This window comes from Paroedura picta, chromosome 11, assembly GCF_049243985.1.
Source record: "Paroedura picta isolate Pp20150507F chromosome 11, Ppicta_v3.0, whole genome shotgun sequence".
In the NCBI taxonomy this organism is placed as follows: Eukaryota; Metazoa; Chordata; class Lepidosauria; order Squamata; family Gekkonidae; genus Paroedura; species Paroedura picta.
Genome location: NC_135379.1, coordinates 43,543,838 through 43,570,131, shown reverse-complemented (window position 1 = coordinate 43,570,131; position 26,294 = coordinate 43,543,838). Strand labels below are relative to the sequence as shown.

The 26,294-nt window shown below is 46.0% G+C and overlaps 1 protein-coding gene across 6 annotated transcripts; it reads left to right on the top strand.

The window, feature by feature from the left end:
- STARD3NL (STARD3 N-terminal like) lies at positions 1–26,045 on the top strand. 6 transcript variants are annotated; one of them, XM_077303551.1, is made up of 10 exons: positions 1–178; positions 9,869–9,947; positions 12,439–12,735; positions 15,474–15,551; positions 19,161–19,238; positions 20,098–20,151; positions 20,249–20,366; positions 20,596–20,694; positions 23,906–23,973; positions 24,749–25,400. In XM_077303551.1, the coding sequence occupies exons 3-9, from the start codon at positions 12,511–12,513 to the stop codon at positions 23,956–23,958; spliced, it is 705 nt and encodes a 234-aa protein (XP_077159666.1). In that variant the 5' UTR covers positions 1–178; positions 9,869–9,947; positions 12,439–12,510; the 3' UTR covers positions 23,959–23,973; positions 24,749–25,400. The 6 variants fall into 6 exon arrangements, 4 of the variants coding, with proteins under 4 accessions (XP_077159666.1, XP_077159667.1, XP_077159665.1 ...); XM_077303550.1 differs by lacking the exon at positions 9,869–9,947 and adding an exon at positions 9,388–9,467 and having other exon boundaries at positions 2–178; XR_013225408.1 differs by lacking the exon at positions 9,869–9,947 and having other exon boundaries at positions 3–178; positions 24,749–24,811; positions 24,847–25,400.
- The last annotated feature ends 249 nt before the right edge of the window (positions 26,046–26,294 follow it).

Sequence of the window (26,294 nt, the reverse complement as noted above, 5' to 3'; positions counted from 1 at the left end):
GGCGAATGACGCAGCGCCGCCTCTCGCCCCGCCCCCTCGGTCGCTACGGCCTCGCCCGGCTCCGCCCCTCTGCGCTGCGGGCCGGGCCTGGGGGGTTGGCGGGTCCTGCTGGCCGGGCAGCCTTCGTCGCCGCTGCAGCGCGGAGAGGAGGGCCGGCGCCGCCGGAGGAGGAGGACGGGTGAGAGGGCCTGCGCGGCGGCCGGGACTGCGGCGACGCCCCTCGTGCTGTGGCGGGGACGGGGGAGGCCACGGCGGGGGCGCCCTCGACCCCCACCCGCTCGAGATGCTCCCTCGAGACCGCTTTATCCCCTCCCCCCCCCGCTTGGGCCACGGTTTAACCCCGACTCCCACCCCAGCTTGTCAGCGGTTGTTTGCGAGGGGCATCCGTGATTGGCTCTTGTGGCCCTTCAAGCCAACTCGGGGTCGGGAGGCCAGACTGGCCAAGGAAGCTGGTTTTCTTGGAGGGGGGGGGAGGGTGGAATCATCTGGGCATGGGAGTGGGGTCATGTGGGTGGGTGGCCAGGTAGTTGGGAGTGTCTTGCTATGTGCAGGGGGGTAGTCAACCTGTGGTCCTCCAGATGTTCACGGACTACAATTCCCATGAGCCCCTGCCAGCGAACGCTGGCAGGGGCTCATGGGAATTGTAGTCCGTGAACATCTGGAGGACCACAGGGCGTCCCTTCCGACTCTATAACTCTGTGTTTGCATGTCTCTCTGATGTGCTTCTGGTGAGGGGGCAGTGAGGCAGAAGCAAGGCCGGTGGCCTGATATCCAGGTTTCCTAGCCTGCTGGGCAGGATTAAAAGAGGTTGGATCTGCTTGCCTGGGGAGAAAAGCTCGGAGGGAAATGGTCCTCTGTGAAGGGTGGGTGGAGCGAAGTCTGGGCATGGTTTGTTTAAATAGGAGCATGGAGCCTGTTTGTTCCAGACAGACTGAGGAATCAAGCCATAAAGTACTGTTCCTTTGCACTGAGGCATCTGGTATTGGTTCGGTTTCCAGTCTCATAGTGTTATTCAAAGCTATAGAATCCCTTTCAGGGTGGCCAAACTGTGGCTCTCCAGATGTCCGTGGACTACAATTACCATGAGCCCCCTGCCATGGGCTTATGGTAATTGTAATAATAAAAGGAGAGAAAGAGGAAAAAGCTTCAAGATGTGATTTAGATTAGGCTGAGATCAAGTGACCTAAGGATGCCCAGTGAGCTTCCATGAGACAGTGTGGATTTGAACCTAGATTCTACTCCAGGGATTCCCAACCAGGCTTCCAGGGAACTCTGGGGTTACATGAGAGCTCCCCAGGGATTAGGTGGATTTTCAGACAAGCATGCCACACTGACTGTTATGATACTATTTAAACAGTGCCAATCCTGAAGATTTGGATCACCCCAATAAGATGTTTTAAATATCAACAAGTGCTCTGCTATGATACATCTGCTTTTCACACTCACGTTTACTTTTTTAGCTGTTCATCTCAAAATGTAACTGTGAAATCAGCACTTCACAATTGTCTAATTTTGTCTACTGTATTGACAAGCTAAATAACCCCGAAGTTGAGCACCTAAGCGTGTCAGAATATGGGAGCAGCACATGAGATTGTTGTTGCTTAGGGGCAAGGAAGGTGTATTAGATGACGTTTTCTCTCTTAGCTCCCCCGTGGGCCTAAAATGTGGTGACTCATATGTCTGTATACATACGTGTTTATGTGACATATATAAACAGCCTTCATTAAATGAGTTGTTCAATTAATATGGATGACTCCTCCATATTTGTGAGAAGAGACTTCAGGGCAGTTGCAATGTGGGTCAACTTAACAAACCTGTGGTTGTTTCCTGTCTTTAGAAAAAGTGTGTAATGGTGAGAGAGATGCATGTTTGTTTTTGAGAATGGGTTGCTTTTTCAGCTAGCGAAAGAAAAAACATGGGTTTTACAACATCTCAGATATAATAGCATGTGGCTCCACATTGAGTCCTGAGTGCATGTTATCTGATGGTAACTGATAAGATTTCCCCCCTTCTTGTGAACAGATCCCTATCTAATGGATCTTGCAGATCTACTCTCATCTAGGCCACCATGTGTCAGAGTTGTAGCTGATGCTCACTGTGTAGACCAGCCTTTCTCAAGGTTTTTTTTACTGTTGAGAAACCACTGAAATATTTTTCGGGCTTCAAGAAATCCTAGAAATGGCACAATTGTGCAGAATATGGCTGGGAAGCATAGTTGTGTACATGACCACCTGCCCCCCCTTCCCACCCTCTCCAGGCCCATCACTGGTCATTTCAGGAGGGGAGGGCAGGTTGACATGACCATATATGGTCATATCACCTGATAAATGTTCAACAAATTAAACAAAATATATAAACAATTAATTCCCACCCATTCAGAAAACTGTTATCAAGAAACAAGGTTTCACAAAACCCTGGTTGAGAAAGCCTGGTGTATACTCTGTAGAAAACCTTTTGTGTAAGACTTGTATTCAGAGTTGCACAAATTCTGCAACTAGTATATGATGGCTTTACAGCAACAAAATGAGCACATGGCAAGAGAAGACTCAGAAACCCTCACAAATACATGCATACAAGGATTTATGTATTTTACTGCTTAAAAAGATATATCCTGTCTAGCTTAAAAAAACAACCACCTCAAAGCACAGTAGGCCAAAAATCCTTAATAATACAATAAATCTTTCTCACAAAGCCTGACTTGACACTGCTTGGGGAGGGGAAGGAAGTCTAGTTTGGAAGTGACCATTGCATGGATCACTGTGGCCAAGTGTTCTGAGGACAGGTATCCTTGCTTGGAGCAGGTGGAAGAACGGCACTTTGTCGTCTGAGCCTCTGTAGACAGGGAGGCATCAAAGATCACTGCCAAATTCCTGACCATCGGCACAGGTGTAAGTTGCACCCAGGCAGGGAAGATGTGCTTCCTATCCCCATCTGCCCAGCCACAGGATCTCCGTCTTGGAGGGGTTGAGTTTCAGACGACTCTGCCCAAGCGATTCAGACTCTGCTTCCAAACAACTGGCAATTGTTCCTGGGGGGAAGTCCTGTTGGCCATCCATCAGGAAATAAAGCTGGGTGTCATCCATATATTCGTGATAGCCCCAAACCCCGGACCGGCTGAGCCAGAGGAAAAAGTCCCTTGCAGTGCTTCACATGGATAGGTTAAACTGCTTCATTTTAAATCATACCACACTGTCAGTGGTGCACCCACAGACCTCTGCATTGGGGGCTGTAAGTAGCAGCGATATCAAGGGGATCAATTACCTTTTCTAGCCAGAAATTTTTTAAAAAACATTTTTTTAAGGATTAGGAGAAGGTGTTGTTCTTTAGCATAGCATAACATAGCATAGCACCAGTAAGTGGTGAGGAAGACCCTCATAATTGATGTTTATCTTACTGATTCTCAGGGAGTGTCTTAAGTGTATCAAGTTCACCTTACTAATAGTAATTTGTGTCTTGTGATGTTGGAAGGAAACCTGAGAGGCTGCACCCTTCAGGTGTACAAGTAGGAAGTTTGAGGCATAAAAAGGCAGTGAGGGAGAAAACCAGGAGCACTGGCTGACAGCAGGAAACCTTCAGGTGCAAAAGAGTGGACAACTGGATGCATATCTTTATGATCCTTCTGTAGAGAGAACATTTTCCTAACCTGAATTCCATTTTAAGTGAAATGGCACGCCCACTCAGAGATTAACGTGCTTCGGACTGCGTTTTATATGAAGATAAGATAAAATAAAAATGGCTATTAACAAGAAAAATTTGAACTTGCCACCAAAATATGGGCATGCCATTTTCCTCTGGCCGTTGTTATAAGCTTTCTTAAGCCATGCAGAAAGGTGCGATATAAATATTTTACTAATTATACTCATTCCAGTGTTGTCCATGTGTTTTGATTCCTGAGTAGCAAAGGGCTGATCTGTAAATTCTCTTGGCAATAATGAAACAGCAGACTTCATCATTTAAAGAATTTGGAGCATTGGGCTGGGCATTAGCGGGAGTGTCATCTGCTGGGAATGCGTGAGAGGGCTTCATTTGGCTGTTGTCTCCAACTATGGAAATGTTTTCCTCAGCAGCTACCTGGGGAACTTTTGAACCTGATAACTGTGTACAAAGAAACCAAATGAAACAAGCAGCCAAGCAACAAGTGCTTCCTGGTCTAGGCTGAAGGCCTTTGGCCAGAGGCGAAAAGTCGTCCACTCTGGAGACTGTGTGGGGATGAAACCAACCTTGCCTCCCAGGGGAGGGGAAATGTGGGGTTAGAGAAGCCCTCCCATAAGTCTCAGCTGCTCTAACATGAAGGGGAGATCCATGAATCTTGGAACCTGGACAGGTTGATATGGGTGTACCGGTGTGCGGTTAGTCTCTAAAGCTGGTTGTTTTTCAAACACCAGAAAACAGCCAGGGAGGACTAGGCTGCAGCATGAGAGGAAGAACTGGCCAAGTCTGATGCTCCTCAGCAAGACTCTCAGCTATTTTTCTCCTCCAGCCCTTCCCTTCCCAAGCTGCTTTTTTCCCCTTCCCAAGCTGTATCTCCCCCCCCCCCAAAGTTCAAGAGTAGTTCAAAGAACTGCTGTTCTTCCTTTTATAGAAACGGCCAGCTCTCCACCTTACTCTGTTATTCACACATGCATAATGTTTAATTTGGACCTGTTTGCCGTATGAACTCTGTTTTCTACAGCTGCCTGGTTCTGCGGAAGTCTGTCTCCCATGTTTTACATTCCTTGCAGAAACTGCAGTGCTTCTCAATGGACTGGTCCGTGGAGTGGCACAGAAGGGAGTTTTTGCTTTGAGGGTTTTCGCCCCTCACTGCTAGAAGAGGGCTGAATAAATATTTCAAAATTCAAGGGGAGCAGCATAACATCACATGGGCAACTGGACATCTGAAGGTTTTCTGGTTTTTGTTTTGGATCACTGTTAACTACAGTTTATTTATTTATTTTTATTTGTTATATTTATATCCCGCCCTCCCCTGAGGCTCAGGGAGGTTTACATAAAATTTAGCAGAACAGAGAACAGTACAGATAACTCAGTAGTTGTAAACGGTAACAATACAGTGATAACAGATAGAACAATATTATAGAACAATGGTGAGAACAGTAATTCAAACTTCAGCATACTGACTAGGTGATGTCAAACCCTTTTCTTTAGAAGAACATAAAAGAAGCCATGTTGGATCCAGCCAACATCTAGTCACACAGTGACCAAAAACCAGGTGTCGTCAGGAGGTCCATCAGGGGCCAGAACTCCAGAAAGCCAAGTTGGTTTATTAGTGGTTTGAGATTGAGACGAAGGTGCTGTTTAAGTAACGGGCATTATTTCATTAGTATGAGGGCATTTTTTCCAGAAAATGCATAAGTAAACATAAGTCTGGGCCTGTTAAATATTCTTTGTTTAGCTTTTAAGCACTAGCGGTTTGTTGCTTTGAAGAAGAAGAAGAGTTGGTTCTTATATGCTGCTTTTTTCTACCCAAAGGAGGCTCAAAGTGGCTTACAGTCACCTTCCCTTTCCTCTCCCCACAACAGACACCCTGTGAGGTGGGTGAGGCTGAGAGAGCCCTGATATCACTGCTCGGTCAGAACAGCTTTATCAGTGCTGTGTAGGTCACCCAGCTGGCTGCATGTGGGGGAGCAGGGAATCAAACCTGGCTCACCAGATTAGAAGTCCACACTCCTGACCACTACACCAAACTGGCTCTCATGAACGAGAAATATTCAGCATTAGTTTCTCTAGTTCTCCTTGCTTATATGAACTTTTAAAGTCACAGCAAACTGTAACACCCTTGTTTCTTTTGTGCCATGAAGAATGAAACATTGTGTTTCTGTTGCAGGACTTTGAGTCACTCACCCTTTTATGCCCTGTCTTTGAAAGGCAAGTGATTGTGGGTTACTTCCCGGGATTTTTTTGTGAGAGGCACTATAGAAATGAATGGCTGTCCGAATGAAGTCACTGTGATAGTCAGGCAACTCATGTCTCATAATTATTTGTTTCCTGTTCACAGGCAGCTCATGGTTTTGTATATGTGCTTCAGTTCTCCTCAGGACTGGTTCAGTAGTCCATAGCAATTAGATGTGCAGGCTGTCACTGCACAAACCCTATTTATATTATACCCAGGACAAAGAGTGTAAGGAGAAGAGTTGGTTTTTATGCCCCAGTTTTCTTTACCTTAAAGAGTCTCAAAGTGGCTTACAATTGAGGCAGCGTGGAGGCAGCCATTTCCATAGCTCCGCCGCCTCCACCCACCTCTGCTGGTCGCCACCTCCGCCACCACCACACACCTCCACACGCTGCCGCCTGCCACCGCAACAGTGGGCAATCTGGTGACCTCGGGGAAGGGGCCAGGTGACTCCAAATGGGGTCTCAACCCCAAGGTTGAGAACCATTGCCCTAAAGCAGGGGTAGTCAACCTGTGGTCCTCCAGATGTTCATGGACTACAATTCCCATGAGCCCTTGCCAGGTTGACTACCCCTGCCCTAAAGCATTCACCTGGTTAGGTAAGTGGGGCTGAGAGAGCTTGAGGAGAATTGTGACTGATCCAAGGTCACCCAGCTGATTTCCTGTGGAGAAGGAATGGTGAATCAAACCTGAATCTCCAGCCTAGACACCATGCTGACTGTAAGCTCTTCCCACACAATTATCAAAGTACAGTGATTAGTTATAAGAATCCCTGTTTGCCATTTCCAGAGTAGTTCTGCATAGATCCCACAATGCAAATAGTTCCAAAGGTATTCCTCCAGTTCTGTTTAATTAGTTACATGCTTTGATAATGATGTAGGCCATGTCTAGTTGTACATGATGTGTTTGTAGGATTGGGACGGATCAGACCTATTATATTTTTGTTATTTGTGCATATGTGTAACACAGGCATGTTTTCAGCAGCTAGAGTTATATTAAGGTGGGTTTTCTCAACCCTGAGGTTTCTTGACAGCCCTAGAAGCATTTCCTGAATGGGCGGGAGTTAATTTATCAGGTGATATAACAATATATGGTCATGTCAACTTGCCCTCTTCTAAAATGGCCAGTGATGGGTCTGGAGGGGCCCCAGGGTGGTGTGTACACACCTGTTCTCCCCAACCATATTGTACACGGTCACACCACTTCTGCATTTCTTGAAGCCTGAAGAATGTTTCATGGTTTTCTCAAAGGTTAAAAAATTGAGAAAGGCTTTAGCGAGGGTTTGTGCTTGGATTATCTGTTACACTAAAGTTAAGTGTGGTCAAAAAAAGTATGATAGACAGTGCATAAATATGTGAAATTCTCATTTTGCTTGGGTCATAGTCCTCCAAATGTTGTGGCATTGAACACTGTTGATTTAGAAAAAGGGCCAACAGTCATTTGATTTCTCCCTTCTTTCCCTTCTCTCCTAGAATACCCGCTGATGCAAACTTGTTTGTTTAAATAACCACTAGTGATTTTTCTCGCTAGTTGGAACTTTGCATGGTGTGTAAATTTTTTTTGATCTCTTAATTGAATCAGGAAAAGATGAGCTGAAATGAAGTACTATTGTGATTTTATAGGTGCTTTGTAAGTGGACAGGCAAGTCTCCAAATTCCCAGGATTGTATTCTCGTAGTTACTTGTGAGCATAGCACTACTGTGTGATCAACCAAGCGTGTTTCTCTGGTTGGAAATGTGTCTTACCCTTCCTCCTCCTCCTGTTCTTCTGCTTCCTCAGCCATTTTCCTCACTGTTCCCATCTGTGTTAGACTAGGCTCAGAAATGATGTCAGGGCCCAGGTCACCCAGGAAGCTTCAAGGAATAGTGGGAATTTGAACCAGTCCCACTGGATCTGTCTGCAAATACAGAAATTAAATGTCATCATTCTCAAGCAGGAAATGACAGACATGTCTTTTGACATACATGACTTTTTAGAACATCATTCATTCATTAGATTTATATCCCGTCTCTCACAACTTTTGTCACCTCGAGGCAGCTGACAATTAAAACCATAACAATTATCCCATAAAACCCCCATTAAATCAATAACAATACATAAAACAACTCACAAGATGGTGGAAACAACTTAACCCAAGTCAGTCTACAGAGTCCAGCCAAACGATTCAATATTAGATGTTTTTACTACACTGAGGACATAATTCTCCCACCCTTAACTACTCAGATTAAGGAGGCAAGTAAAAACCTGCAGATTCTGACATGCTTAGTTTCCTGCTGCCTTGCAAATGAGTCCATAAGTATTATTGGTCTACCTGCCTGTACCATACCTGTACTAATCATTGTTTGTGACATGCTTTTTGGGGTTTTTTTGTTGGAAGGGGACTGGGTTTACAAAATCTTCTCTGTCTGGTGACTGGGTGGTAACTCCTGAATCCTTATTTATTGAGCCATATGATGCCTTGACCTCACCGTGTTCCGCAGGAGAGATTTTTTTGCTAGAGCTAAGGGATGGCTAGTTTTCTCATCCCTGAGGGTGACATGAAGGATTAAGCCAAGAGCAGGGCAGGACTGGCTGTCTTGCACCCTCAGTTTCCATTGTTGTCATGGTTCTATCTTGATCAGAACATATCCCTGTGCTTTGAAGAACTAGAAGGAATAGGAACAAAAGCATCAAGCATTTGTATAATTGCTTTAAAGCTAGTGTTCATTTCAGTTCAGTTAGTTTTATTACTGTCATAGAACAGCACAAGATGATACAGAAACATCCATTAAAACCAGGAATGAAAAAATCTTAAAACCGAGAGCGCAAGTGCGCATGCGCACATGCACAAAACTGCCGCGATACGCGTTTGCACCCCTGCTGGGCACATGCACGCATGCGCAGCAGGTCTGCACATGCGCGTTTGCATGGGGCTGCCGCGCATGCGCAGGGGCTCCGGTCGCCCTCTCCCCCTACCCCTTGGCAACGGGCTGCAACCTCAAAAAGTTTGTAGATTGCTGATCTACGTCACCTAACCTCCCAGCAGCGGTGGCTCATCATTACAGATGAGTAAATACATTGGCCATTTGAAATAGGTGGATAATGGGATCAATAAGTAATGTGTTTAGTTGTGAGTCAGCTCTATGTACTTGATTAATAGCAGCTATTCAGGATATGTTCAAGCTGTCTGTCTTCCATAGTGAAACACGAGGCAGGATAGGTTATTTCTAAATGTTAAAAGAGGTTTGATTGTAGTTCAGTATTGTATTGCCATAGGGGAAATTCCAAGTTAAATAACTAGCTTGTAAATTAGCCATGTATCTTAAATTCAAAAGAAACATGAGTAAATATTAGTTGATCTTCACTGACTTTCAAAATGTGAAAATATATACTCTGAAAAGGACTGTAATAGTCCCCTGACCATGTTTATAGAAGAAGCATTGGTTTTTATATGCCACTTTTCTTGACCAGGAGTCTCAAAGAGGCTTACAATCCTCTTCCCTTTCCTTTCCCCACAACAGACACCCTGTGAGGGAGGTGAGGCTGAGAGAACTCTGACAGGACAGCTTGGTCAGAACAGCACTATCAGGTAGTAGGAAAGGTAAGGAACTAAGCATAACCCCAAGCTCTGCTATCTCAATGTAAAATGATCAGGGTAAGGAGGTCTACCCCCTTAACAGCTGTACTACTTTCCTTTGTCACAGCCACACCTGTTCTGTTGCTTCCCCTACTCCCTGCACCTCACTTCTGTCCAGCTATGAGATTCCTTCTCTAGAATCAGGCTGGCCAGTGGAGAAGCACTGTACTGCTGTCTCTTGATGCTAGTGCGGAGCTGTCATGGCAGGGCAGGCTGCTGTTACGTTGCTGTGCTACGGATGTATTGCACCAGGCTGTAGGATGGCTGATCTTGTATACAGGACAGGCAGCAGAAATACAAATGCAGTTGAAATGGCGCTCGTGTTTTGTTTTGTATTTATTCTGTACATTGGACTTCAGATGTAGGAACAGATGAGAAGCCATGCTGGATCAGGCCGGTGACACATCCAGTCCAACCCTCTTGTCTCACAGTGACCAAACCCAGGTACCATCCGGAGATCCCGCAGCATGGCCAGCATTTTAGTAGCCGTCCCACTGTTGTGGCTCCCCCCCCCCCAAGCACCAAGAATTTAGAGGGTCACTGCCCCAGACACAGCGTTCCATATATCTTGTGGCTATTAGCCACCATTACTGCATATGTTTATCCAATCCCTTCTGGAAGCTGTCTATGTTGCATCAGTTACCACTTCCTGGGGCAGTGAATTCCATGTGTTAATTACTCTTGGGGTGAAGAGGTCAAGGTTGCACGTGTGTGTTTCTTACCCATTCTCTGCTAGCGCTGAAAATGTAAATGGCTTCCTAACTGTAAAAAACTCTCTAATCAGTTATGTATGTATGAATGAATGAATGAATGAATGAATCATTGAATCATTGAATCAATGTGTGAGAACATTTGTTTCAAAGTCATGCGGAATTTTCATTTTTATGCGCTTGAAATGTAAACCCTTCTATTTGAACATGTTAGGAGAGTCAGTCAGTCCTAGAGGAGTTAGGAGAGTCAGTTAGTAGAAAGCCAGATCCTGAAGATGAAACTCAACTACTTTGGCCACCGCATGAGAAGGAAGGACTCCCTGGAGAAGAGCCTAATGCTGGGAGCGATCGAAGGCAAATGAAGAAGGGGATGACAGAGAATGAGGTGGCTGGATGGAGTCACTGAAGCAGTCGGTGCAAACTTAAATGGACTCCGGGGAATGGTAGAGGACAGGAAGGCCTGGAGGATCATTGTCCATGGGGTCGTGAAGGGTCAGACACGACTTCGCACCTAACAACAACAACAACAACAACAACAAGGAGACAGAAGTCAGTATATTGACAGAAGTCAGTATAATACCTGCTGAGTATCTGTTGTGCAACCTGTTTGAGTGGACCATTTGTCAGACAACTTCTGTCAGTTTCAAGATGGAAATCCTGCTTTAAGCCACCTAACTTTTTGCTTATGTCACCTGGTCGTCTACTCTTTATTTATTTATTACATTTATATACCACCCTCACTTGCTGCTCTGGGCGGTTTACAGAGAACATGAAACTGTGTGACAATTACAATATAGGCTTGGCAACTACATCAACAACAGCAGCAGCCTCAATAACAACAACTGAATGTTTGATTGATCACTGTTTGACTGCAACTTTAACATTTTGGTCACGACCCTGCGGAGTAGTCAGATCAGGATTGCCTGCGATGACGTTAGGGACATAACAGAACGGGAAGAGGTTCTGGGGGCCTAATAGATGTTGCCACTGGCCTCACCCAAATACTTGGCAGAAGAGCCGCCTTTTGCAGGCCCTGCGGAACAATGGTAGCTCCAACAGGGGGCAGATCTCCTCTAGGAGCTCATTCCACCAGGTGGGGGGCCAGGATGGAGAAAGTTCTGGCCCTGGTTGAGGTCAGGCGGGCTTCCTTGGGGCCAGGGATTACTAGCCGGTTGGAATTGGCAGAGTGTGGTGCTCTCTGGGGGGCATAGGCAGAGGTACACTGGGCCCAGATCATGTACGCCCTTAAAGGTATTTACCAAGACCTTAAGTTTGATCCAAGATTCAACTGGTAACCAGTACAGCATGGGCTGGATGTGGGCTCTCCAAAGTGTTCCTTAGGCCCACGTAGAGTGAGTTGCTGAAGTCCATTCTAGAGATGACCGTTGCATGGCTCACTGTAGCTAGATATTTGGGGGCTAAGTAGGACGCTTGGCGCAGATGGAAGAAGGCTAGCTGCACTTCTCTTGTGACCTCTGCCTACTTATAGAGGGAGGGATCAAGGATCACACCCAGGTTCCTGGCAGAGCGAGCCATTGACTGGCACTCCATCCATGTTGGGCAGACATACTTCCTCGCTTAGACCCTTACTACCCAGCCATAGGACCTCCATCTTTGAAGGGTTGAGCTTCAGATGACTCTGCTTGAGCCATCCTGTCACTGGTTCCAGACATCTGGCTAAGGACTCTTGCCGATGAATCCGGGGAGCCATCCATCAGGAGGAAGAATTGGGTGTCATCTGCCTATTGATGGCAATGCTTACTATTATTGTGGCATTTGGCTGTTATGGCCCCTGCCTTTCAAGAATTCTAGTGCTGAGGCATACATGCGAGACTATGACTGGAATGCAAAGAGCCTCAGGAGCAAGTGGAAAACATTTTGACAAGTGGGTGAGAGAGAGAGAGAGAGAGAGAGAAATTGAGACTGACTGACCAACAAAGACTCTTTCTTGGCTTTGTCCCTTTGTACCACAATACATCCTGCTCTGGAGAAGCACAAAAGTTGAGAAGAGGCCAGTCCTGGGCTGGGTCGGAAGGTTCACTATTTTAACACCTTGAAAGACACTAAGCCACTGAATAATTGTATCCTGCCTTTCTGTGTAGTAATACCGTGCTGAGTATATTTTGTTGTAGATACAATAACTCAAGAATGTTACATGATCGAGTACAGCTTGATTTAATAACAATCATTTGGACATGACTAATTATGGAATTTTCCTTTTGTAGAGCCATTTCCTGTATGGGTAATCCTGGAGGTGATGCTGAAGCCGGGAAAAAATTTCTGTAACCAAAACGACAATGAGTCGGTTATCAGACGATCCAGAAAATGCCCACAGCAGCAGTCTGGGCTCCTGCCCTTCTTTACGGGACGTTCATTCCATCAACCCCACCCAGCTGATGGCAAGAATCGAGTCCTATGAAACCAGAGAGAAAAAAGGCATATCTGATGTCCGAAGGACTTTTTGTTTGTTTGTCACCTTTGATCTCTTATTTATAACCCTGCTCTGGATAATAGAGTTAAATGTGAGTTGCTTAACAAATATTCTCGACTTGGAGAAATTGTTCCTCTATTCACTGAACTAATATTTTAAAGTAGACATGTATTTACAATGTTATGCTTCCTTTGTGTAAATACACGTAGAGGGTTACGCTTTTATTTGTTAAGCAGCATTTATAACTGTGAAGCGTAAATTTTGTAGGAATCTTGTTTAAAACTCTCAGGGCTGGGAGGGGGATGACTGTCCTTTTTGAAAAGCTTACATTGAGGTATCTAATTCTCCACATGGCCCCATCTGTAGATAACTTAAATCCACAGATCAGGCCCATGCACAGAGCAACATATATTTATGTCAGTTTGGTGGACCATCCGGTCAGCATAAAATCTGAGACCTTAAAAAATGGCTGGAAAGGTGATACCTCTGTCAGCCTCCTTTCTTCTGCAGCAGCTTTATGGGAGACGAGAGAGGTGTTGGGGAGATGACCATGCTGCATGTGGAGAGAGGAGAGCAGGGGCTATTCCTGCCATACTGAGCAGTGGAGATGGAGAGGAGCAGGCAAACAGACCAGTGGAGGGACAACAGGGAAGCAAGCTTCCTTCTACCCTGTGAGTTCCCTGTGGGTTCCTCCAGTGGGAAACAAGAGCATGAGCTGATGAAGGCAGCAGCACTACAGTCAGACAAGTAAGTGAGTAAAGAGGGGGGGGGAGCAGGATGGGATAATCCTGCCCCCAGAGCCAGCTCTGCTGTCCCCCACCACTGAGGCATCCCAGTAGGGAATGGTAAGCAAGTGGGCTGTCAGGTGGCGGAGTAAATCTTGCTCCTGCTATTCTCCTCCTCCTCTGAGTTTCTCAGGTTATTTCACATGGCTGGAAGGGCTTCTTCTTCCGATGAAAAGTACATTAGCAGGCTGAGATTCAAGCGGGTAGCCGTGTGTATCCGTTGAAACAATATCCACGTCCATTAAGGAAAGTACAAAGGGTGGCTACCCTAGGCGGCTTCTCCTGTTAGGGTTGTGCTGTAACTTCAGTAAGTGGCAGATGACATTGCTTGGCTTTGTGACCTCTGACAGAGGGACTCATTAAAACTTGCCCGTTCTGCTCATGTTGAACTAAGCTTGACAGGTGTAAGATTAACAAGGCCTGCGGTTGTGGCCACTGGGTGTTTCCTCTAGGGATGTTTGTCTAATACCTTGCTGTGTGATAACCTCCTTTTTTTGAAGGCTAATTATCTCTGAATAAATTGTAGCGGCCTGTTCAGTTGGCAGGTCTGTTGTTGCTTCAGTTAAAATATTAGAGGGATAAATTGAGCCCAGTGTTAACCACATAAGTGCTTGAGCAATCGACCTGGAAAAGACTTGATATTTTAGAAAGAAAATCCTGCTTCTCTAGGCACTCTGGTTGCATAATGTAAGTGATATATAATGGAGTCCTGAGCTCATGGGAAGGAGTCTAGCATCATCTGTGTACATGTGAGCAGAGCATTTTGTGGGTGCTAGGTCTCACCCCAGCAGTCTTCTAAGTATCATCATCTCTTGAGAGGAAACAGAGATATTTCCTTCCTTGGTCCTAGGCAATTGATAGTCTAAATCAGCCTTTATCACCTTTTTTAATCACTGAGAAACCCCTGAAACATGCTTCAAGAAACTTCACGAGTGGTGTGATTGTGCAGAATTTGATTGAGAAGTATAACCCTCTCCAGGCCCATCACTGGCTATTTGGGGAGGGCTGAGTGGGTCAACTTGACAGTACATGGTCATATCACCTGCTAAATATTTTAACAATTTATAATGTAAAGGTAAAGGTATTCTCTGTGCAAGCACTGGGTCATGTCTGACCCTTGGGGTGATGCCCTCTAGCGTTTTCATGGCAGACTCTATACGGGGTGGTTTGCCATTCCCTTGCCCAGTCATTATCATTTACCCCCCAGCAAGCTGGGTGCTTATTTACCAACCTCGGGAGGATGGAAGGCTAGCCGGTTGGAGTTGGCTGCTGGGATTGAGCTGGCTGCTGGGATTGAACTCCCAGCCTCATAGGCAGAGCTTTCAGACTGCATGTCTGCTGCCTTACCACTCTGCGCCACAAGAGGCTCATCTTTAACAATTTATAAAATACATAAAAAATTAATTCACTCCCACCCATTCAGTAAACCTTCCAGGGCCGTCAAGAAACCCCAGGGTTTCATGAAACCCTGGTTGAGAAAGCCTGGTTGAGAGATTCCAGCCAGGCTGCAGCTTCTATACACTGACTATGTCAAAAAAAGGGGGGGGATATATCTCCATAGATTCTATATTGTGCCTGCAAGTATAGGGACAAGCAAAATACTTTGCACAATAATCGTGTAAAAATAAGTAGGTGGGGGGGGGAGGTATTATCCAATTCAGGGGTAGTCAAACTGCGGCCCTCCAGATGTCCGTGGACTACAATTCCCAGGAGCCCCTGCCAGCATTCGCTGGCAGGGGCTCCTGGGAATTGTAGTCCACGGACATCTGGAGGACCGTAGTTTGACTACCCCTGATCCAATTCATTTATCACAGCTAGAAGGTGATGTTGAGAGAGAATACTTTGCTTAGTGAGTTCAAGGCAGAGCCAAGACTGGGACTTGATTAGATGAGACAAGATTTGTGGTGCTTGTGCTGATTTCCCTTCTGCTGTACAACAGAGTAGCAACATCTGCTGCAGTAATTTTGAAAGCCAAAAATGTTTGTGAAAAAAATATTCCTTTTCCAAATTATATTAGTAACTAGAACATGCTGTTTCTCTCTAGGTAAACGGAGGCATTCAGAACAACTTAGAAAAAGAAGTCCTCCAGTATGATTATCGTTCTTCATATTTTGATATCTTCGTAAGTCTTTTCAATTAATAAATATTTACCTTGCTTCTTTCTTGTAGGATTAAGCTAGTTTATAGATATAGCTCCTTATCCAGAGAACCCTGATATGTTCAATACATAGAAATCACATTCCGTTACAGGTAATACAGGCTTCTAGGGAGCAAGTCCTTAGTAAAGGGACCATAACCATAAACGTGTTGCTTTGATTAAGTTTTTTTTCCCAGTGGATGGCACCTTGAACAGATCTTCCTGAAAGTGAGATGCTCAGGTATTACTTACGTAGGTTGTGTAAGGCTATTTTCAGTTCTAATTTTTGAATTAAGAAAGAAGTGTTAGCATAGTAAAATGAAGAATTTCATTTATTGTGCTCATGTTTTCTGTTTGTAATGGTCATCCCACTATCCCCTCCAATGCTGGTTTCTGTGGGCTTTCCTATGATAAGTCTCTGCCCTCCAAATGGTGGGTGGAACCAGCTGGTAGAAGACAGCCTGTCTTTTCGTGCTACTCCTTACATTTTCTTAACAACCCGATTCCAACTCACTATTGTTTGAAGTTTTAGTGTGTCAGCGAAAATGAAATTTCCCCCACGCTTCTGTCTTGAGGGGAGAGGACCCTGTGATGTGCTTGGGTTCCTCTTCCCACAATCCCTGGAGGCAGGAAATTGATTGCATTTTCTGACTTCTGGGAGGGGGGAGAGGAGCCCATCCTTAGCCTGGAGACTTCTGCAGCCAATAACAGTCCACGGTGTGTGCCACACAGACAGACAGACAACAAGGCTTACAGAACCTCATGAAACAAACCATATGGGCAAAGATAAGAATTTAGATCAGTGAAAGAACAATGAACATGGAAATTGGCGCTTAATTACCCCTTAGGCAATGTAATAGGCCAAACAGAGACCCTCCAACAAGGGTGGGTCCAGAGTGTCCTCCTTTGCCCTTGAGAAGAAGGAACCTCCACAGTAAGTCCATTGTTCCGTTCTCTCGGTCTCTCTCGAGGGGAGGAGGACACTTTGATGCACTGTGCTTGGCAGTCACTCTTCCCTCCTTGGAGCTGATGTTACAAAGTTCCTCGGCACCAAGGAGGGCAAAGCGACTGCCAAGCCTAGGGAGAACGGTAGAACGGGACCACTTCCCACAGGGCACTCCGCCCAAGTGCTGCATCGGTTGTGGCAATCGAGTCCATCTATTACGCTTCCTAAATGGAGAGCTTGTTATGTTTCCTAAAGGGAGACTGACTGCCAATCTCCATGTTCATTGTTCTTTCACTGTTCTAACAATTTGTATTTACCTTCATGGTTTGTTTCATAGGGTTCTGTAAGCCTTGTTGTCTGTCTGTTTGGAACACACTGTGGACTGTTACCAGCTGCAGAAGTCCCCAGGCTGAGGGTGGGCTCTTCCTCCTCCTGGAGATTGGAAGGGCAGTCAGTTTTCTGCCTCCAGGGATTGTGGCCGGAGGGAATCGTGGATCAGAGTGTCCTGGTCACCCTTGAGAAGAAGGAAACGTCACGATAAGTCCAGTACTCCGTTATCAGGTTTTATAGAAACGCTGCTCATATCTGTCTTCCCATTGTGTTGGTTTCTTGATCCACGCTCTGGGGACTTACTCGGGATTGGATATATTGAGTAATTGTTTAACTGTTTTGAATTGTAGTGATGTTTGCGGTTGACTTGTGGCTACCCATTATGATTTCCAGGCAAGAGACAAGCAGAGGTGGCTTGCCGTGGCCTCAGAGCTCAATTACTGTGATGTCTTAGGGATCACGGACATTGTTGTGGTTAGATTGTAGAGCAGGACCTAGAATCATAGAATAATAGAGTTGGAAGGGACCTCATGGGTCATCTAGTCCAACCCCCTGCACTATGCAGGACACAACCCTATCGCTCATCCACTGTAACCTGCCAGCCCCTTAAGCCTTCACAGAATCAGCCTCTTTGTCAGATGGCTATCCAACCTGGAACACCTGGGTTCACGTCTCCTTTCTGCTGTGGAAGCTGATTGGGTTACCTTGGGCCAGTCACATTCGCTTAGCCTTACCTACCTCACAGGGCTGCTGTTGTGAGGGTAAAATAACACGTGTGTGTGGGGTGGGGGGGGGAATGACATAGTGAGCTGCTTTGGGTCCCCAGCTGGGCCACAATTATCTGTTCAGGAAATAAAGCTCACAAGGCATATATCATGGGAAGTACGGTGTCAGCTGGGCTGACATGAGTCTTGAGCCAGCAAGAACTAGATTGGGAAGTTCTGCTTTGGAGTGAAGAACTGGAAGAAATCCTCTGATGAAGGGAAATAAGGTGGCAGGGCAGCCAGAAGCTTGGTGTTTGACAGAAGAAGACAGGTTAGGATCATAGAGTTGGAAGGGGCCATACAGGCCATCTAGTCCAACCCTCTGCTCAACGCAGGATCAGCCCAAAGATCTCTGCTTGGAACTGGGATTGAGAGAAGAGACAGGTCTGGAGAGGTGGGGAGAGAGAGAGAATGAGAGGGAAGGGGGGGAGAGAGGGAGGGGGAGAGGGGAGAGAGAGAGAGAGGAGACTGGGAGTTGAGATGAACAGACAGAAAGGAGGGGATTGTGGAGGCAGAGGCAGTAGACGTGATAAAGAAGGTTGGGAGAAAGACCCAAGAGGCCCTGATGCACTGGAATGCTAAAGAATCTGTTTTTTGTAAAGAAAGACCCCTTGAAGGATGTAATTTATTAGTGGCGCAGTATATAAAGCTGTTGTGAAACTTGCCTCAGACGGTTAACTAAAAAGGTTTACCTGGCTGATCGATCTATCAAATAATTCATATTTATATATAAATATAAAAAAGTCTGTATGTTGCCTTGGTTTGAGTGCATATGTGCTGTCAGCAGTATGGTGAGTGATGGCTGTGATTAATGCAGGGTAACTGGCCTCACATAAAGTGTCACCCCCTAACTTGTGATGTTAAGGAAGTAGTTAAGAAACCAGAGGAGGGAAATTCCCTCTGCTAAGCCTGAAGTACAGAAGTGACAGCCTGAAGTAGCAGAAAGGGCCACGTGTGCACAGAGCTCTTCTGTCTTCAGAGTGTTATGGGAGAAGTAGATTCCGGTATGTGGCTGTATTGGTCCGAAGCAGCAGAATAAAGTTTGAGTCCAGCGGCACATTGAAGACCAACAAAGTTCTGTTCAAGGTCTAAGCCAGGGGTAGTCAAACTGCGGCCCTCCAGATGTCCATGGACTACAATTCCCAGGAGCCCCTGCCAGCGAATGCTGGCAGGGGCTCCTGGGAATTGTAGTCCATGGACATCTGGAGGGCCGCAGTTTGACTACCCCTGGTCTAAGCTTTCATGTGCACGCCCACTTCCTCAGATGCAATGTAGTGGGATGAAATTGATCCACTCAGACTTATAGATGGAATGAAAGGACAGATTAGCATACAACATAACAAAGTATGTTGGATGTTGACGAACGCTCTAATTCAGTGCTCAGCTTCTACCTGCATTTGTTGCTCAGCCTCTACCTGCCTTGTTGGTCTTAAACGTGCCACTGGACGTGAGCTTTATTCCATTGGGAAAAGGTGAAGCTGCATCCATCAACGTGCTAATAACCTTAGGTGCCTATTTGAATCCTTGATTCCTTTTTTTGTCTCCTCATGGTAGCTCCTGGCAGTGTTTCGATTTAAAGTTTTGATCCTTGCATATGCATTGTGCCGACTACAACACTGGTGGGCCATAGCAGTAAGTAGTTGATTTTGGAACTGAATTGGAAGATGTGGGAAAATGTTTTCTGGCCATTCCCATACTCCCTAATAAGGTAATGATGTTTACAGCTGATAATGTCTCAGTGAGGATCAAGGGACAGTTCTCTGGAATTTATGACCTAGTTTGGGGACCTGGTTGCAGCTGCTTTTCTCTTGTGGCTTGCCTTTGTCCTCTGTGCAGGGGTCAGGCGTGTTTTCAGAAGCACTTTCTGCTTCACCCGCTTATCAGAATCGCTTGGCAACAAATTGAGGGGAAGGGGGGGGCAAGCATGGCTCCACTCACAATTATGGGTTGTCTCTAAGTGGTCTGAAGGCAGATGGTGACAACAGGATATCAGTACAAATCACTTATACTGGTTTTTGGCATCCCAATATTAAGGATCATCCTTGGGTTTTGAAGGAATCCTTTCCTATTCTTCTTTCATTGACCATTGATCCCAGCCATTTTAAAGAAAATGTGTGTCTAAAGCAGGGGTAGTCAAACTGCGGCCCTCCAGATGTCCATGGACTACAATTCCCAGGAGCCCCTGCCAGCGAATGCTGGCAGGGGCTCCTGGGAATTGTAGTCCATGGACATCTGGAGGGCCGCAGTTTGACTACCCCTGGTCTAAACAACGAGCAAGGGCCGCTGGCTGTGCTATGTCTGGAGCCATGGAAGCAATGGGAATTTGGGCGATCTCTGCCTGCCGTTCCTGGCCTTAGTTGAAACATCCTGAGTTCCTGGCTTTGCTAAATGATCTTGCTGGCTGTTGTTTAGCACCTAACAGCTGAGCGGTGGCTTAGGAGGGATGCGGATGAGGGTAGCCGCATTCATGACTTCTAATAATGTCTTTCAGTTCACGACCGCAGTGACCAGTGCCTTCTTGCTAGCAAAAGTTATTCTCTCAAAGGTAAGGGTCATCGCAGGGCACGCTCCCCATTCTTCCTTTAAGTTGTACAAGCGTGAGAGGCTTCTTTTGTATGACACTTTTGCTTCCCTCCCTCCAGCTGTTCTCTCAAGGTGCTTTTGGCTATGTGTTGCCCATCATCTCCTTCATCCTCGCCTGGATAGAAACCTGGTTCTTGGATTTCAAAGTGTTGCCACAAGAAGCAGAAGAAGAAAGCAGTAAGCTTTCCTTTCAGGGGCCCAAGTGACGTTGGCAGTGAAAGGAACTGCAGGATGTTCAGCTTCTCTGAACTATGCTTGGGGGGTAGGAGAGGACAGCTTTTGCGGTCCCTGAGCTCAAGTCCTGACAAGGGCATTGGTGCAAGCTTATAGTGAGGCACAGATGAATGCTGGCTCTGATGGACATTATAGCTGTAGGCCACTTACACTGTCCTGACTGTTTTCATAGGACTTCTGCTGGTGCAAGGTGCCTCTGAACGAGCAGCTCTTCTCCAGCCGGGCCTCCCCTCTGACGGGCAGTTTTATTCACCACCTGAATCTGCTGCAGGTAATGCACATTCTTTCATTTGGAGATGCAAGCCATCCTGACAAAGGAGACTTGTTTGAATTGAGCAGTATTCAAATCCAGTAGCACCCGACGGACCAGAAGAGCTTACGAGGATACGAGCTATGCTGAGCGGAAAGTTCACTTTATCAGATGAAGTGAAATTTGACTTACAAAAGCTGACGCCCTGGGGAGCCGTCTTGGTCTTGAAGGCACTGCTCGACTTGACCTTGTTCTGCTGTGGCAGACTTAACATGGCTTCCGCCCAGTAGTGATCTTTCTGGGTTGAGTTTATTCCTAGCTGCCAAGCTAGGAGAGGTTCATTTTAGGGTTGGGCACTTCGGCCACTTTGGAGGCGCAAACGCCCAACCCTAGTTCATTTGCATCCACATAGCAAGCCTCGACTTCCTTGGCAGCCTCCCATCCAAGTGCTAACCAGGATTCACCTTGCTTAGCTTCCGAAACCTAGCCAGGTTGGGCTACCTGGGGCCAACCAGGTTAGGACTATCCCAGTGGTACTAGTTTCCTTGGTTTGAGTGCAGGGAAGATAAGCCTCTGAAAAACTGCGACCAGAAGCTCCTAATTTCTTTAAAAAAATAATTAGTAAACTCGGCCAAGTATATTGCCACTGGTATGGTTACTGCCCGTTTTTGCAGGATGTTCTATTTTTATTAAGTGTGGGAGAGAGGGGATGTGAGCATGGAGAACATGGAGAGCTAGCAGCGTGTAGTGGTTACGAGTGGCAAACTCTAATCTGGAGAACTGGGTTTGATTCCCCACTGCTCCACATGCAGCCAGCGGGGGGACCTTGAGCTAGTCACAGTACTCTTAGGGCTGTTCTCATAGCAGGTCTTTCAGAATCTCTAAGCCCCACCTACCTGATAGGGTGTCTGTTGTGGGGGGAGAAAGGTGGGACTCCTTTGGTTAGTGAAAAGCGGGGTATAAAAACCAGCTCTTCTTAAATTTCTTTCAGATTTTGAACTAAATAACTTTTTCCAATGTGCCCCAAGATTGTAATCTTGCATATTTATAGTCCTCTCTTGAAATAACAACATAGTGAGGAGGTACAAGTCATCGGTTCAAAGTAGGCACGGTCTTAACATATCTAAATTTCTTTCAGAGGAGAAAATGAGAGAAAATTTTTCTAAAATGAGGAACAGTGCTGCCAGTGGAATAATGGGGTGCATATTTAATTGGAGGATGTGACTGTTTTGAGCTTTTGAAAAGAAGTTCAAATAATTATTCAAGTATTTCTGTTTTGTCAGGAACACACGTGTGAGGGCTAAAGTTCTGTGTATCATGATGGTTAATAGCTAACAAAGCATTAAGCAATGCTCTTTGGGAGCCTTTTGTCCCAGAACTTTTGTGTGGAAGTAGCCTGCTGCCTTTTCCTTTGGCTCCATCTAGTGGAGCTCAAAGCTTGGCACACACACATGTGAAAATAAACATGAAGCTGTGTCTTATAAGCCTGGTCAGCTTTCTCAAACAGCTCCACAAGTAACCTCGGAGCTTAGCAGATGGGGGAGAGGGGCAGAAACACTTTTTGCTGAAGCAGTTGAAAGAAAACGAACTAATCAAATCAACCTGTAAGGTTATGTCTCTGAATCCGAAAAAAAGAAAATGATATTGTGAAGATTTTCCTCTGTATAGCTTGAAAGCGTAAGCTGGCTGGTATAATTAACTTTACTACAAAGCCATTCCCGGTTGTGTTGGGGCAGAGATCCCCGACATTTGTGATCCTTCAGGCACCTTTGGAATTTCGACGCAGGATGGTGGGCCCAACCATGGAACGGCTGTGCCAGGAGTAGGAGCCAACCACAGGATGTCAGGGAGTCAGGTTATGCAGAACTTGAATAATCTCCAGCTTTTCAGGCAGAAGCTCTGCTTAAAGCAGGGGCAGTCAACCTGTGGTCCTCCAGATGTCCATGGACTACAATTCCCATGAGCCCCTGCCAGCACTTGCTGGCAGGGGCTCATGGGAATTGTAGTCCATGGACATCTGGAGGACCACAGGTTGACTGCCCCAGGCTTAAAGGACACACTTTAGAATGAACATATTGTTTGAAAGTGTTTCCTTGCATACACACAACTTCAGGCTCGCAGTACAGATCCTTCCGCTGTGGTAGCAACTATTGCCAAGCAATTTTTAAAAAATCTGCACAACCAATTGGAAGCCCTCTCTACACTTGGCAGGCACAAGGCAAGATGGGCATAATCCCAATAGGTGCCCCTCTAGGGACCTGTGCTCTCAGGCATTTCTTTATACTATTTCCCATCAAATGTTGTTTCATTCAGTCATGTAAAAAATAAGGTTAATGAAGTCTGCCGAGTCCATGTTGGTGTATTGATCTACCCAAGAAGAAGAAGAAGTGGTTCTTATATGCCGCTTTTCTCTACCCAAAGAAGGCACAAAGCGGCTTACGGTCGCCTTCCGTTTCCTCTCCCCACAACAGACACCCTGTGAAGGAGGTGAGGCTGAGAGAGCCCTGATATCACTGCTCAGTCAAACAGTTTTATCAGTGCTGTGGGTGAGCCCAAGGTCACCCAGCTGGCTGCATGTGGGGGAGCGGGGAATCGAACCTGGCATGCCAGATTAGAATTCCACACTCCTAACCACTAGACTAAACTGGCTCTCTCAATAAACAAACAAACAAACAGAGGCTTGTGCCAAAAGTTTCTGATTACTATGATGCAACGAGGGTCCAATGCTGTCTTTAAAAGGGAAATAGGAAAAGATCCAGTCCATCATTTTGGGAAGTTGTCCCCTAATGTAGAAGAACATTCTGGTTTCAAGCCAGAAGCCAAACGTTTCCAAGGCATTTTCATCCTGAGATGTTCTTCTTGGCTGCCAGCTCCTTTGTCATTCTGCTAGGTTTCCAGTGAAAGCAGACTCCTCTTGGGTTGTACTGCTGGAAGGTGGGAGGCGGCAGTGGGTTTTTTTTTAATGTTTATACTTTTTGAAGATGAGTACAAAATCTCTGAGGGAAGAAAAACAGTACATGGTGTTTGCTGTTCTGTTCTAATATGAAGTCATATCATCTTTTTGCCTCCTGGGTTGTTCCTTTTCTGATGACTCATCTGCCTTGCAACTTTTTAAGGATGACTGCATTAGTATTTGGGGAACTGTAATGCAAAGTAAATAATGTGTGCATATCTTAACACCCATCAACCTTGTTTGAACATGACGCTATCTGTTCTAATTGCCCTTTTTAAGGATCCGATGAAGAATCTGATGAAAAACAGGACAGCGAGAAGCCTGTTGTATAGCAAACCTGTCGACAGGTAAGTTCTCCTGTGGGAAAATAAATGGGTTATGAGTGGTCCTTGCATGCTACATTCATTCAGAAGGAAGAAACATAACTTTATCTTAACACTCTTCTGCCCACTGGCTGGTCACTACTCCAGCTGACGCGAAGCCATATGGCAAGTTGAGTATTAGACTGTACTTGCAGCCCTCAGGCAAGTCCCTCTTGCCAAGTGCATAGCTGCTTGATCATTGCATCGATCCCAGATGCCAGGAAATGTGCCAAAGGACTGGAGTCCATGTGCATATTTTGTTTACAGTGTTTCCTCTCTGTTTGCCCTCACCTTGGCCCATTATGCACGGCCGCCGAAACAGCGATTTCGGGTCACATGGAAAACGCGGAGGGGGAAGACGTGAAGCACACCGGTTATGCACGGGACGGGGCGTGATGGCGGCAAAACCCAGAGTAACCGATTATGCACGCGGCGATCCCGGCGCCGCTTCTGGTTGCGCCCCCGTCACCCGGAAGCTGCGCTTTCTTCCGCGTTTCACTGACATGCCTTTTTTGGCGGCATGCACCGAAGCTGCGGCCGGTTGCAGCCGGGACTGTGCGTTATCGGTGATTTTAGTCGCCGCCATTCCACCCCGAATGTGCATTATTCCCCCCATGCAATAATGGGTCCTTGAAAGAACAGGCATTAAGAGACTCTGACCAGGGTGTGAAGCTTTTGACTAGCCAGGCCTAGGTCTTACAACTGCAGATAAGAGAGTAAACCTGGTTAGGTTTGTTTTTTCTTGGCTGTGTTGCTGCAGATGGAGGAGACACGTGGATGAATTCTTCTCAAGACCACAAAAAAGTTCACACAGAAAAGGAGGAAGCTAGCCTGTGAAGCCTTCCCCTTTTCGTGCGGCCTGCTGTGGGGAAAGGCGTGTTTGCATGGAGGAATGCTTGAGCCATGTGACTCGTCTGTCACCTTATCTGCGCTTTGTGGCCACTCGGCCGAAGACTTCAGACGGTGAACTGAATCGTGGATGCATCTTGTTCCGGTATGCCTTTCCTGATCAGAAACGCGTGGCTTTCCTTTACCGAGCAAAATCCTGGGTCCAGATTTGCTCGGGACTTGTCATGCTCAGACTGTAATGGTGACAGCTGCGGTTGACTTGCCTCTGGAGCTCAGAGCAGAAGCATTTATTTATTGGTCTAGAGGAAACTGTCTCACCAAGCCTGTCCCATGTCTGCATATTGCTCTTGGACTGAATCATGCCTAATCTGAAAAGTGCTCATCCGTCCGTCGTGCTTTCAGTTATACTTGAAAAGATCCCCGCCCACCTGCCCATTCCAGGCTACTGAAGAGCAACATACTCATTAATCTGATCTGGAGCCCTAATGAAGAAATGCTTTAGAACAGGGGTAGTCAACCTGTGGTCCTCCAGATGTCCATGGACTACAATTCCCATGAGCCCCTGCCAGCATTTTTGGCAGGGGCTCATGGGAATTGTAGTCCACGAACATCTGCAGGATCACAGGTTGACTACCCCTGCTCTGGAACGTAAGCCTGTCTAGTAATGATGCTTCGTGCCCGGTTATTTTTCCCCTTTTAACAAGAGGTCTTTTAAAATTTGAATTATGTACTCTTTGTACGCATAAATAAAAACATGGCATCACAGGTTTGTACGTGAATTCTGAACAGGCGTGAGAAAGCCTTTTCTCCCACAAAGAAATGGAGCCGAAAATCTACGCTTTTGGCCCTGTGCTCCTGCTGAGAAACTGGAACCATTTCCTATTTCTGACAGATTCCACAGCCCATAAGGGTAACTCTTGTTTATATATATGTGTGTGTATGTGTGTATATATATATATAGACCTTGCACTACTTCTAATCAATATGATTAATTATGCTCATTGAAAAACTCACAATATTCTGTATAACAGTTCTGCAAAAAATGTATCTGGATGTTGTTGCTCCTAAATCCATTTGATTATTTTAAAGTTTTCTGTAAGAGGGCTTATATGAAGCACTGAAAGCACTTCCAGCTTTGATTTTTGTATGATTCTGTGAGTGTTCCCGAAACATCTGGCATTCATAAACTATTATTGAGACTTATTTAATATTTGGGATCTGTTTGTTCCATGCAACTCCCATTTTCTGCAGTGCTTTAGCTTCAGCTAAGGGGGGGGGGGGAGAGGCTGTGGCTCAGAAGGGAAGAGTACATAAGGGAAGAGTACCCTGTGAGGTAGGTGGGGCTGAGAGAACTCTGATAGGACTGCTTGTTCAGAACAGCACTATCAGGACTGTGACAAGTTCAAGGTCACCCAGCCGGCTGCATGTGGAGGATGAGAGGGGAATCAAACCCAGCT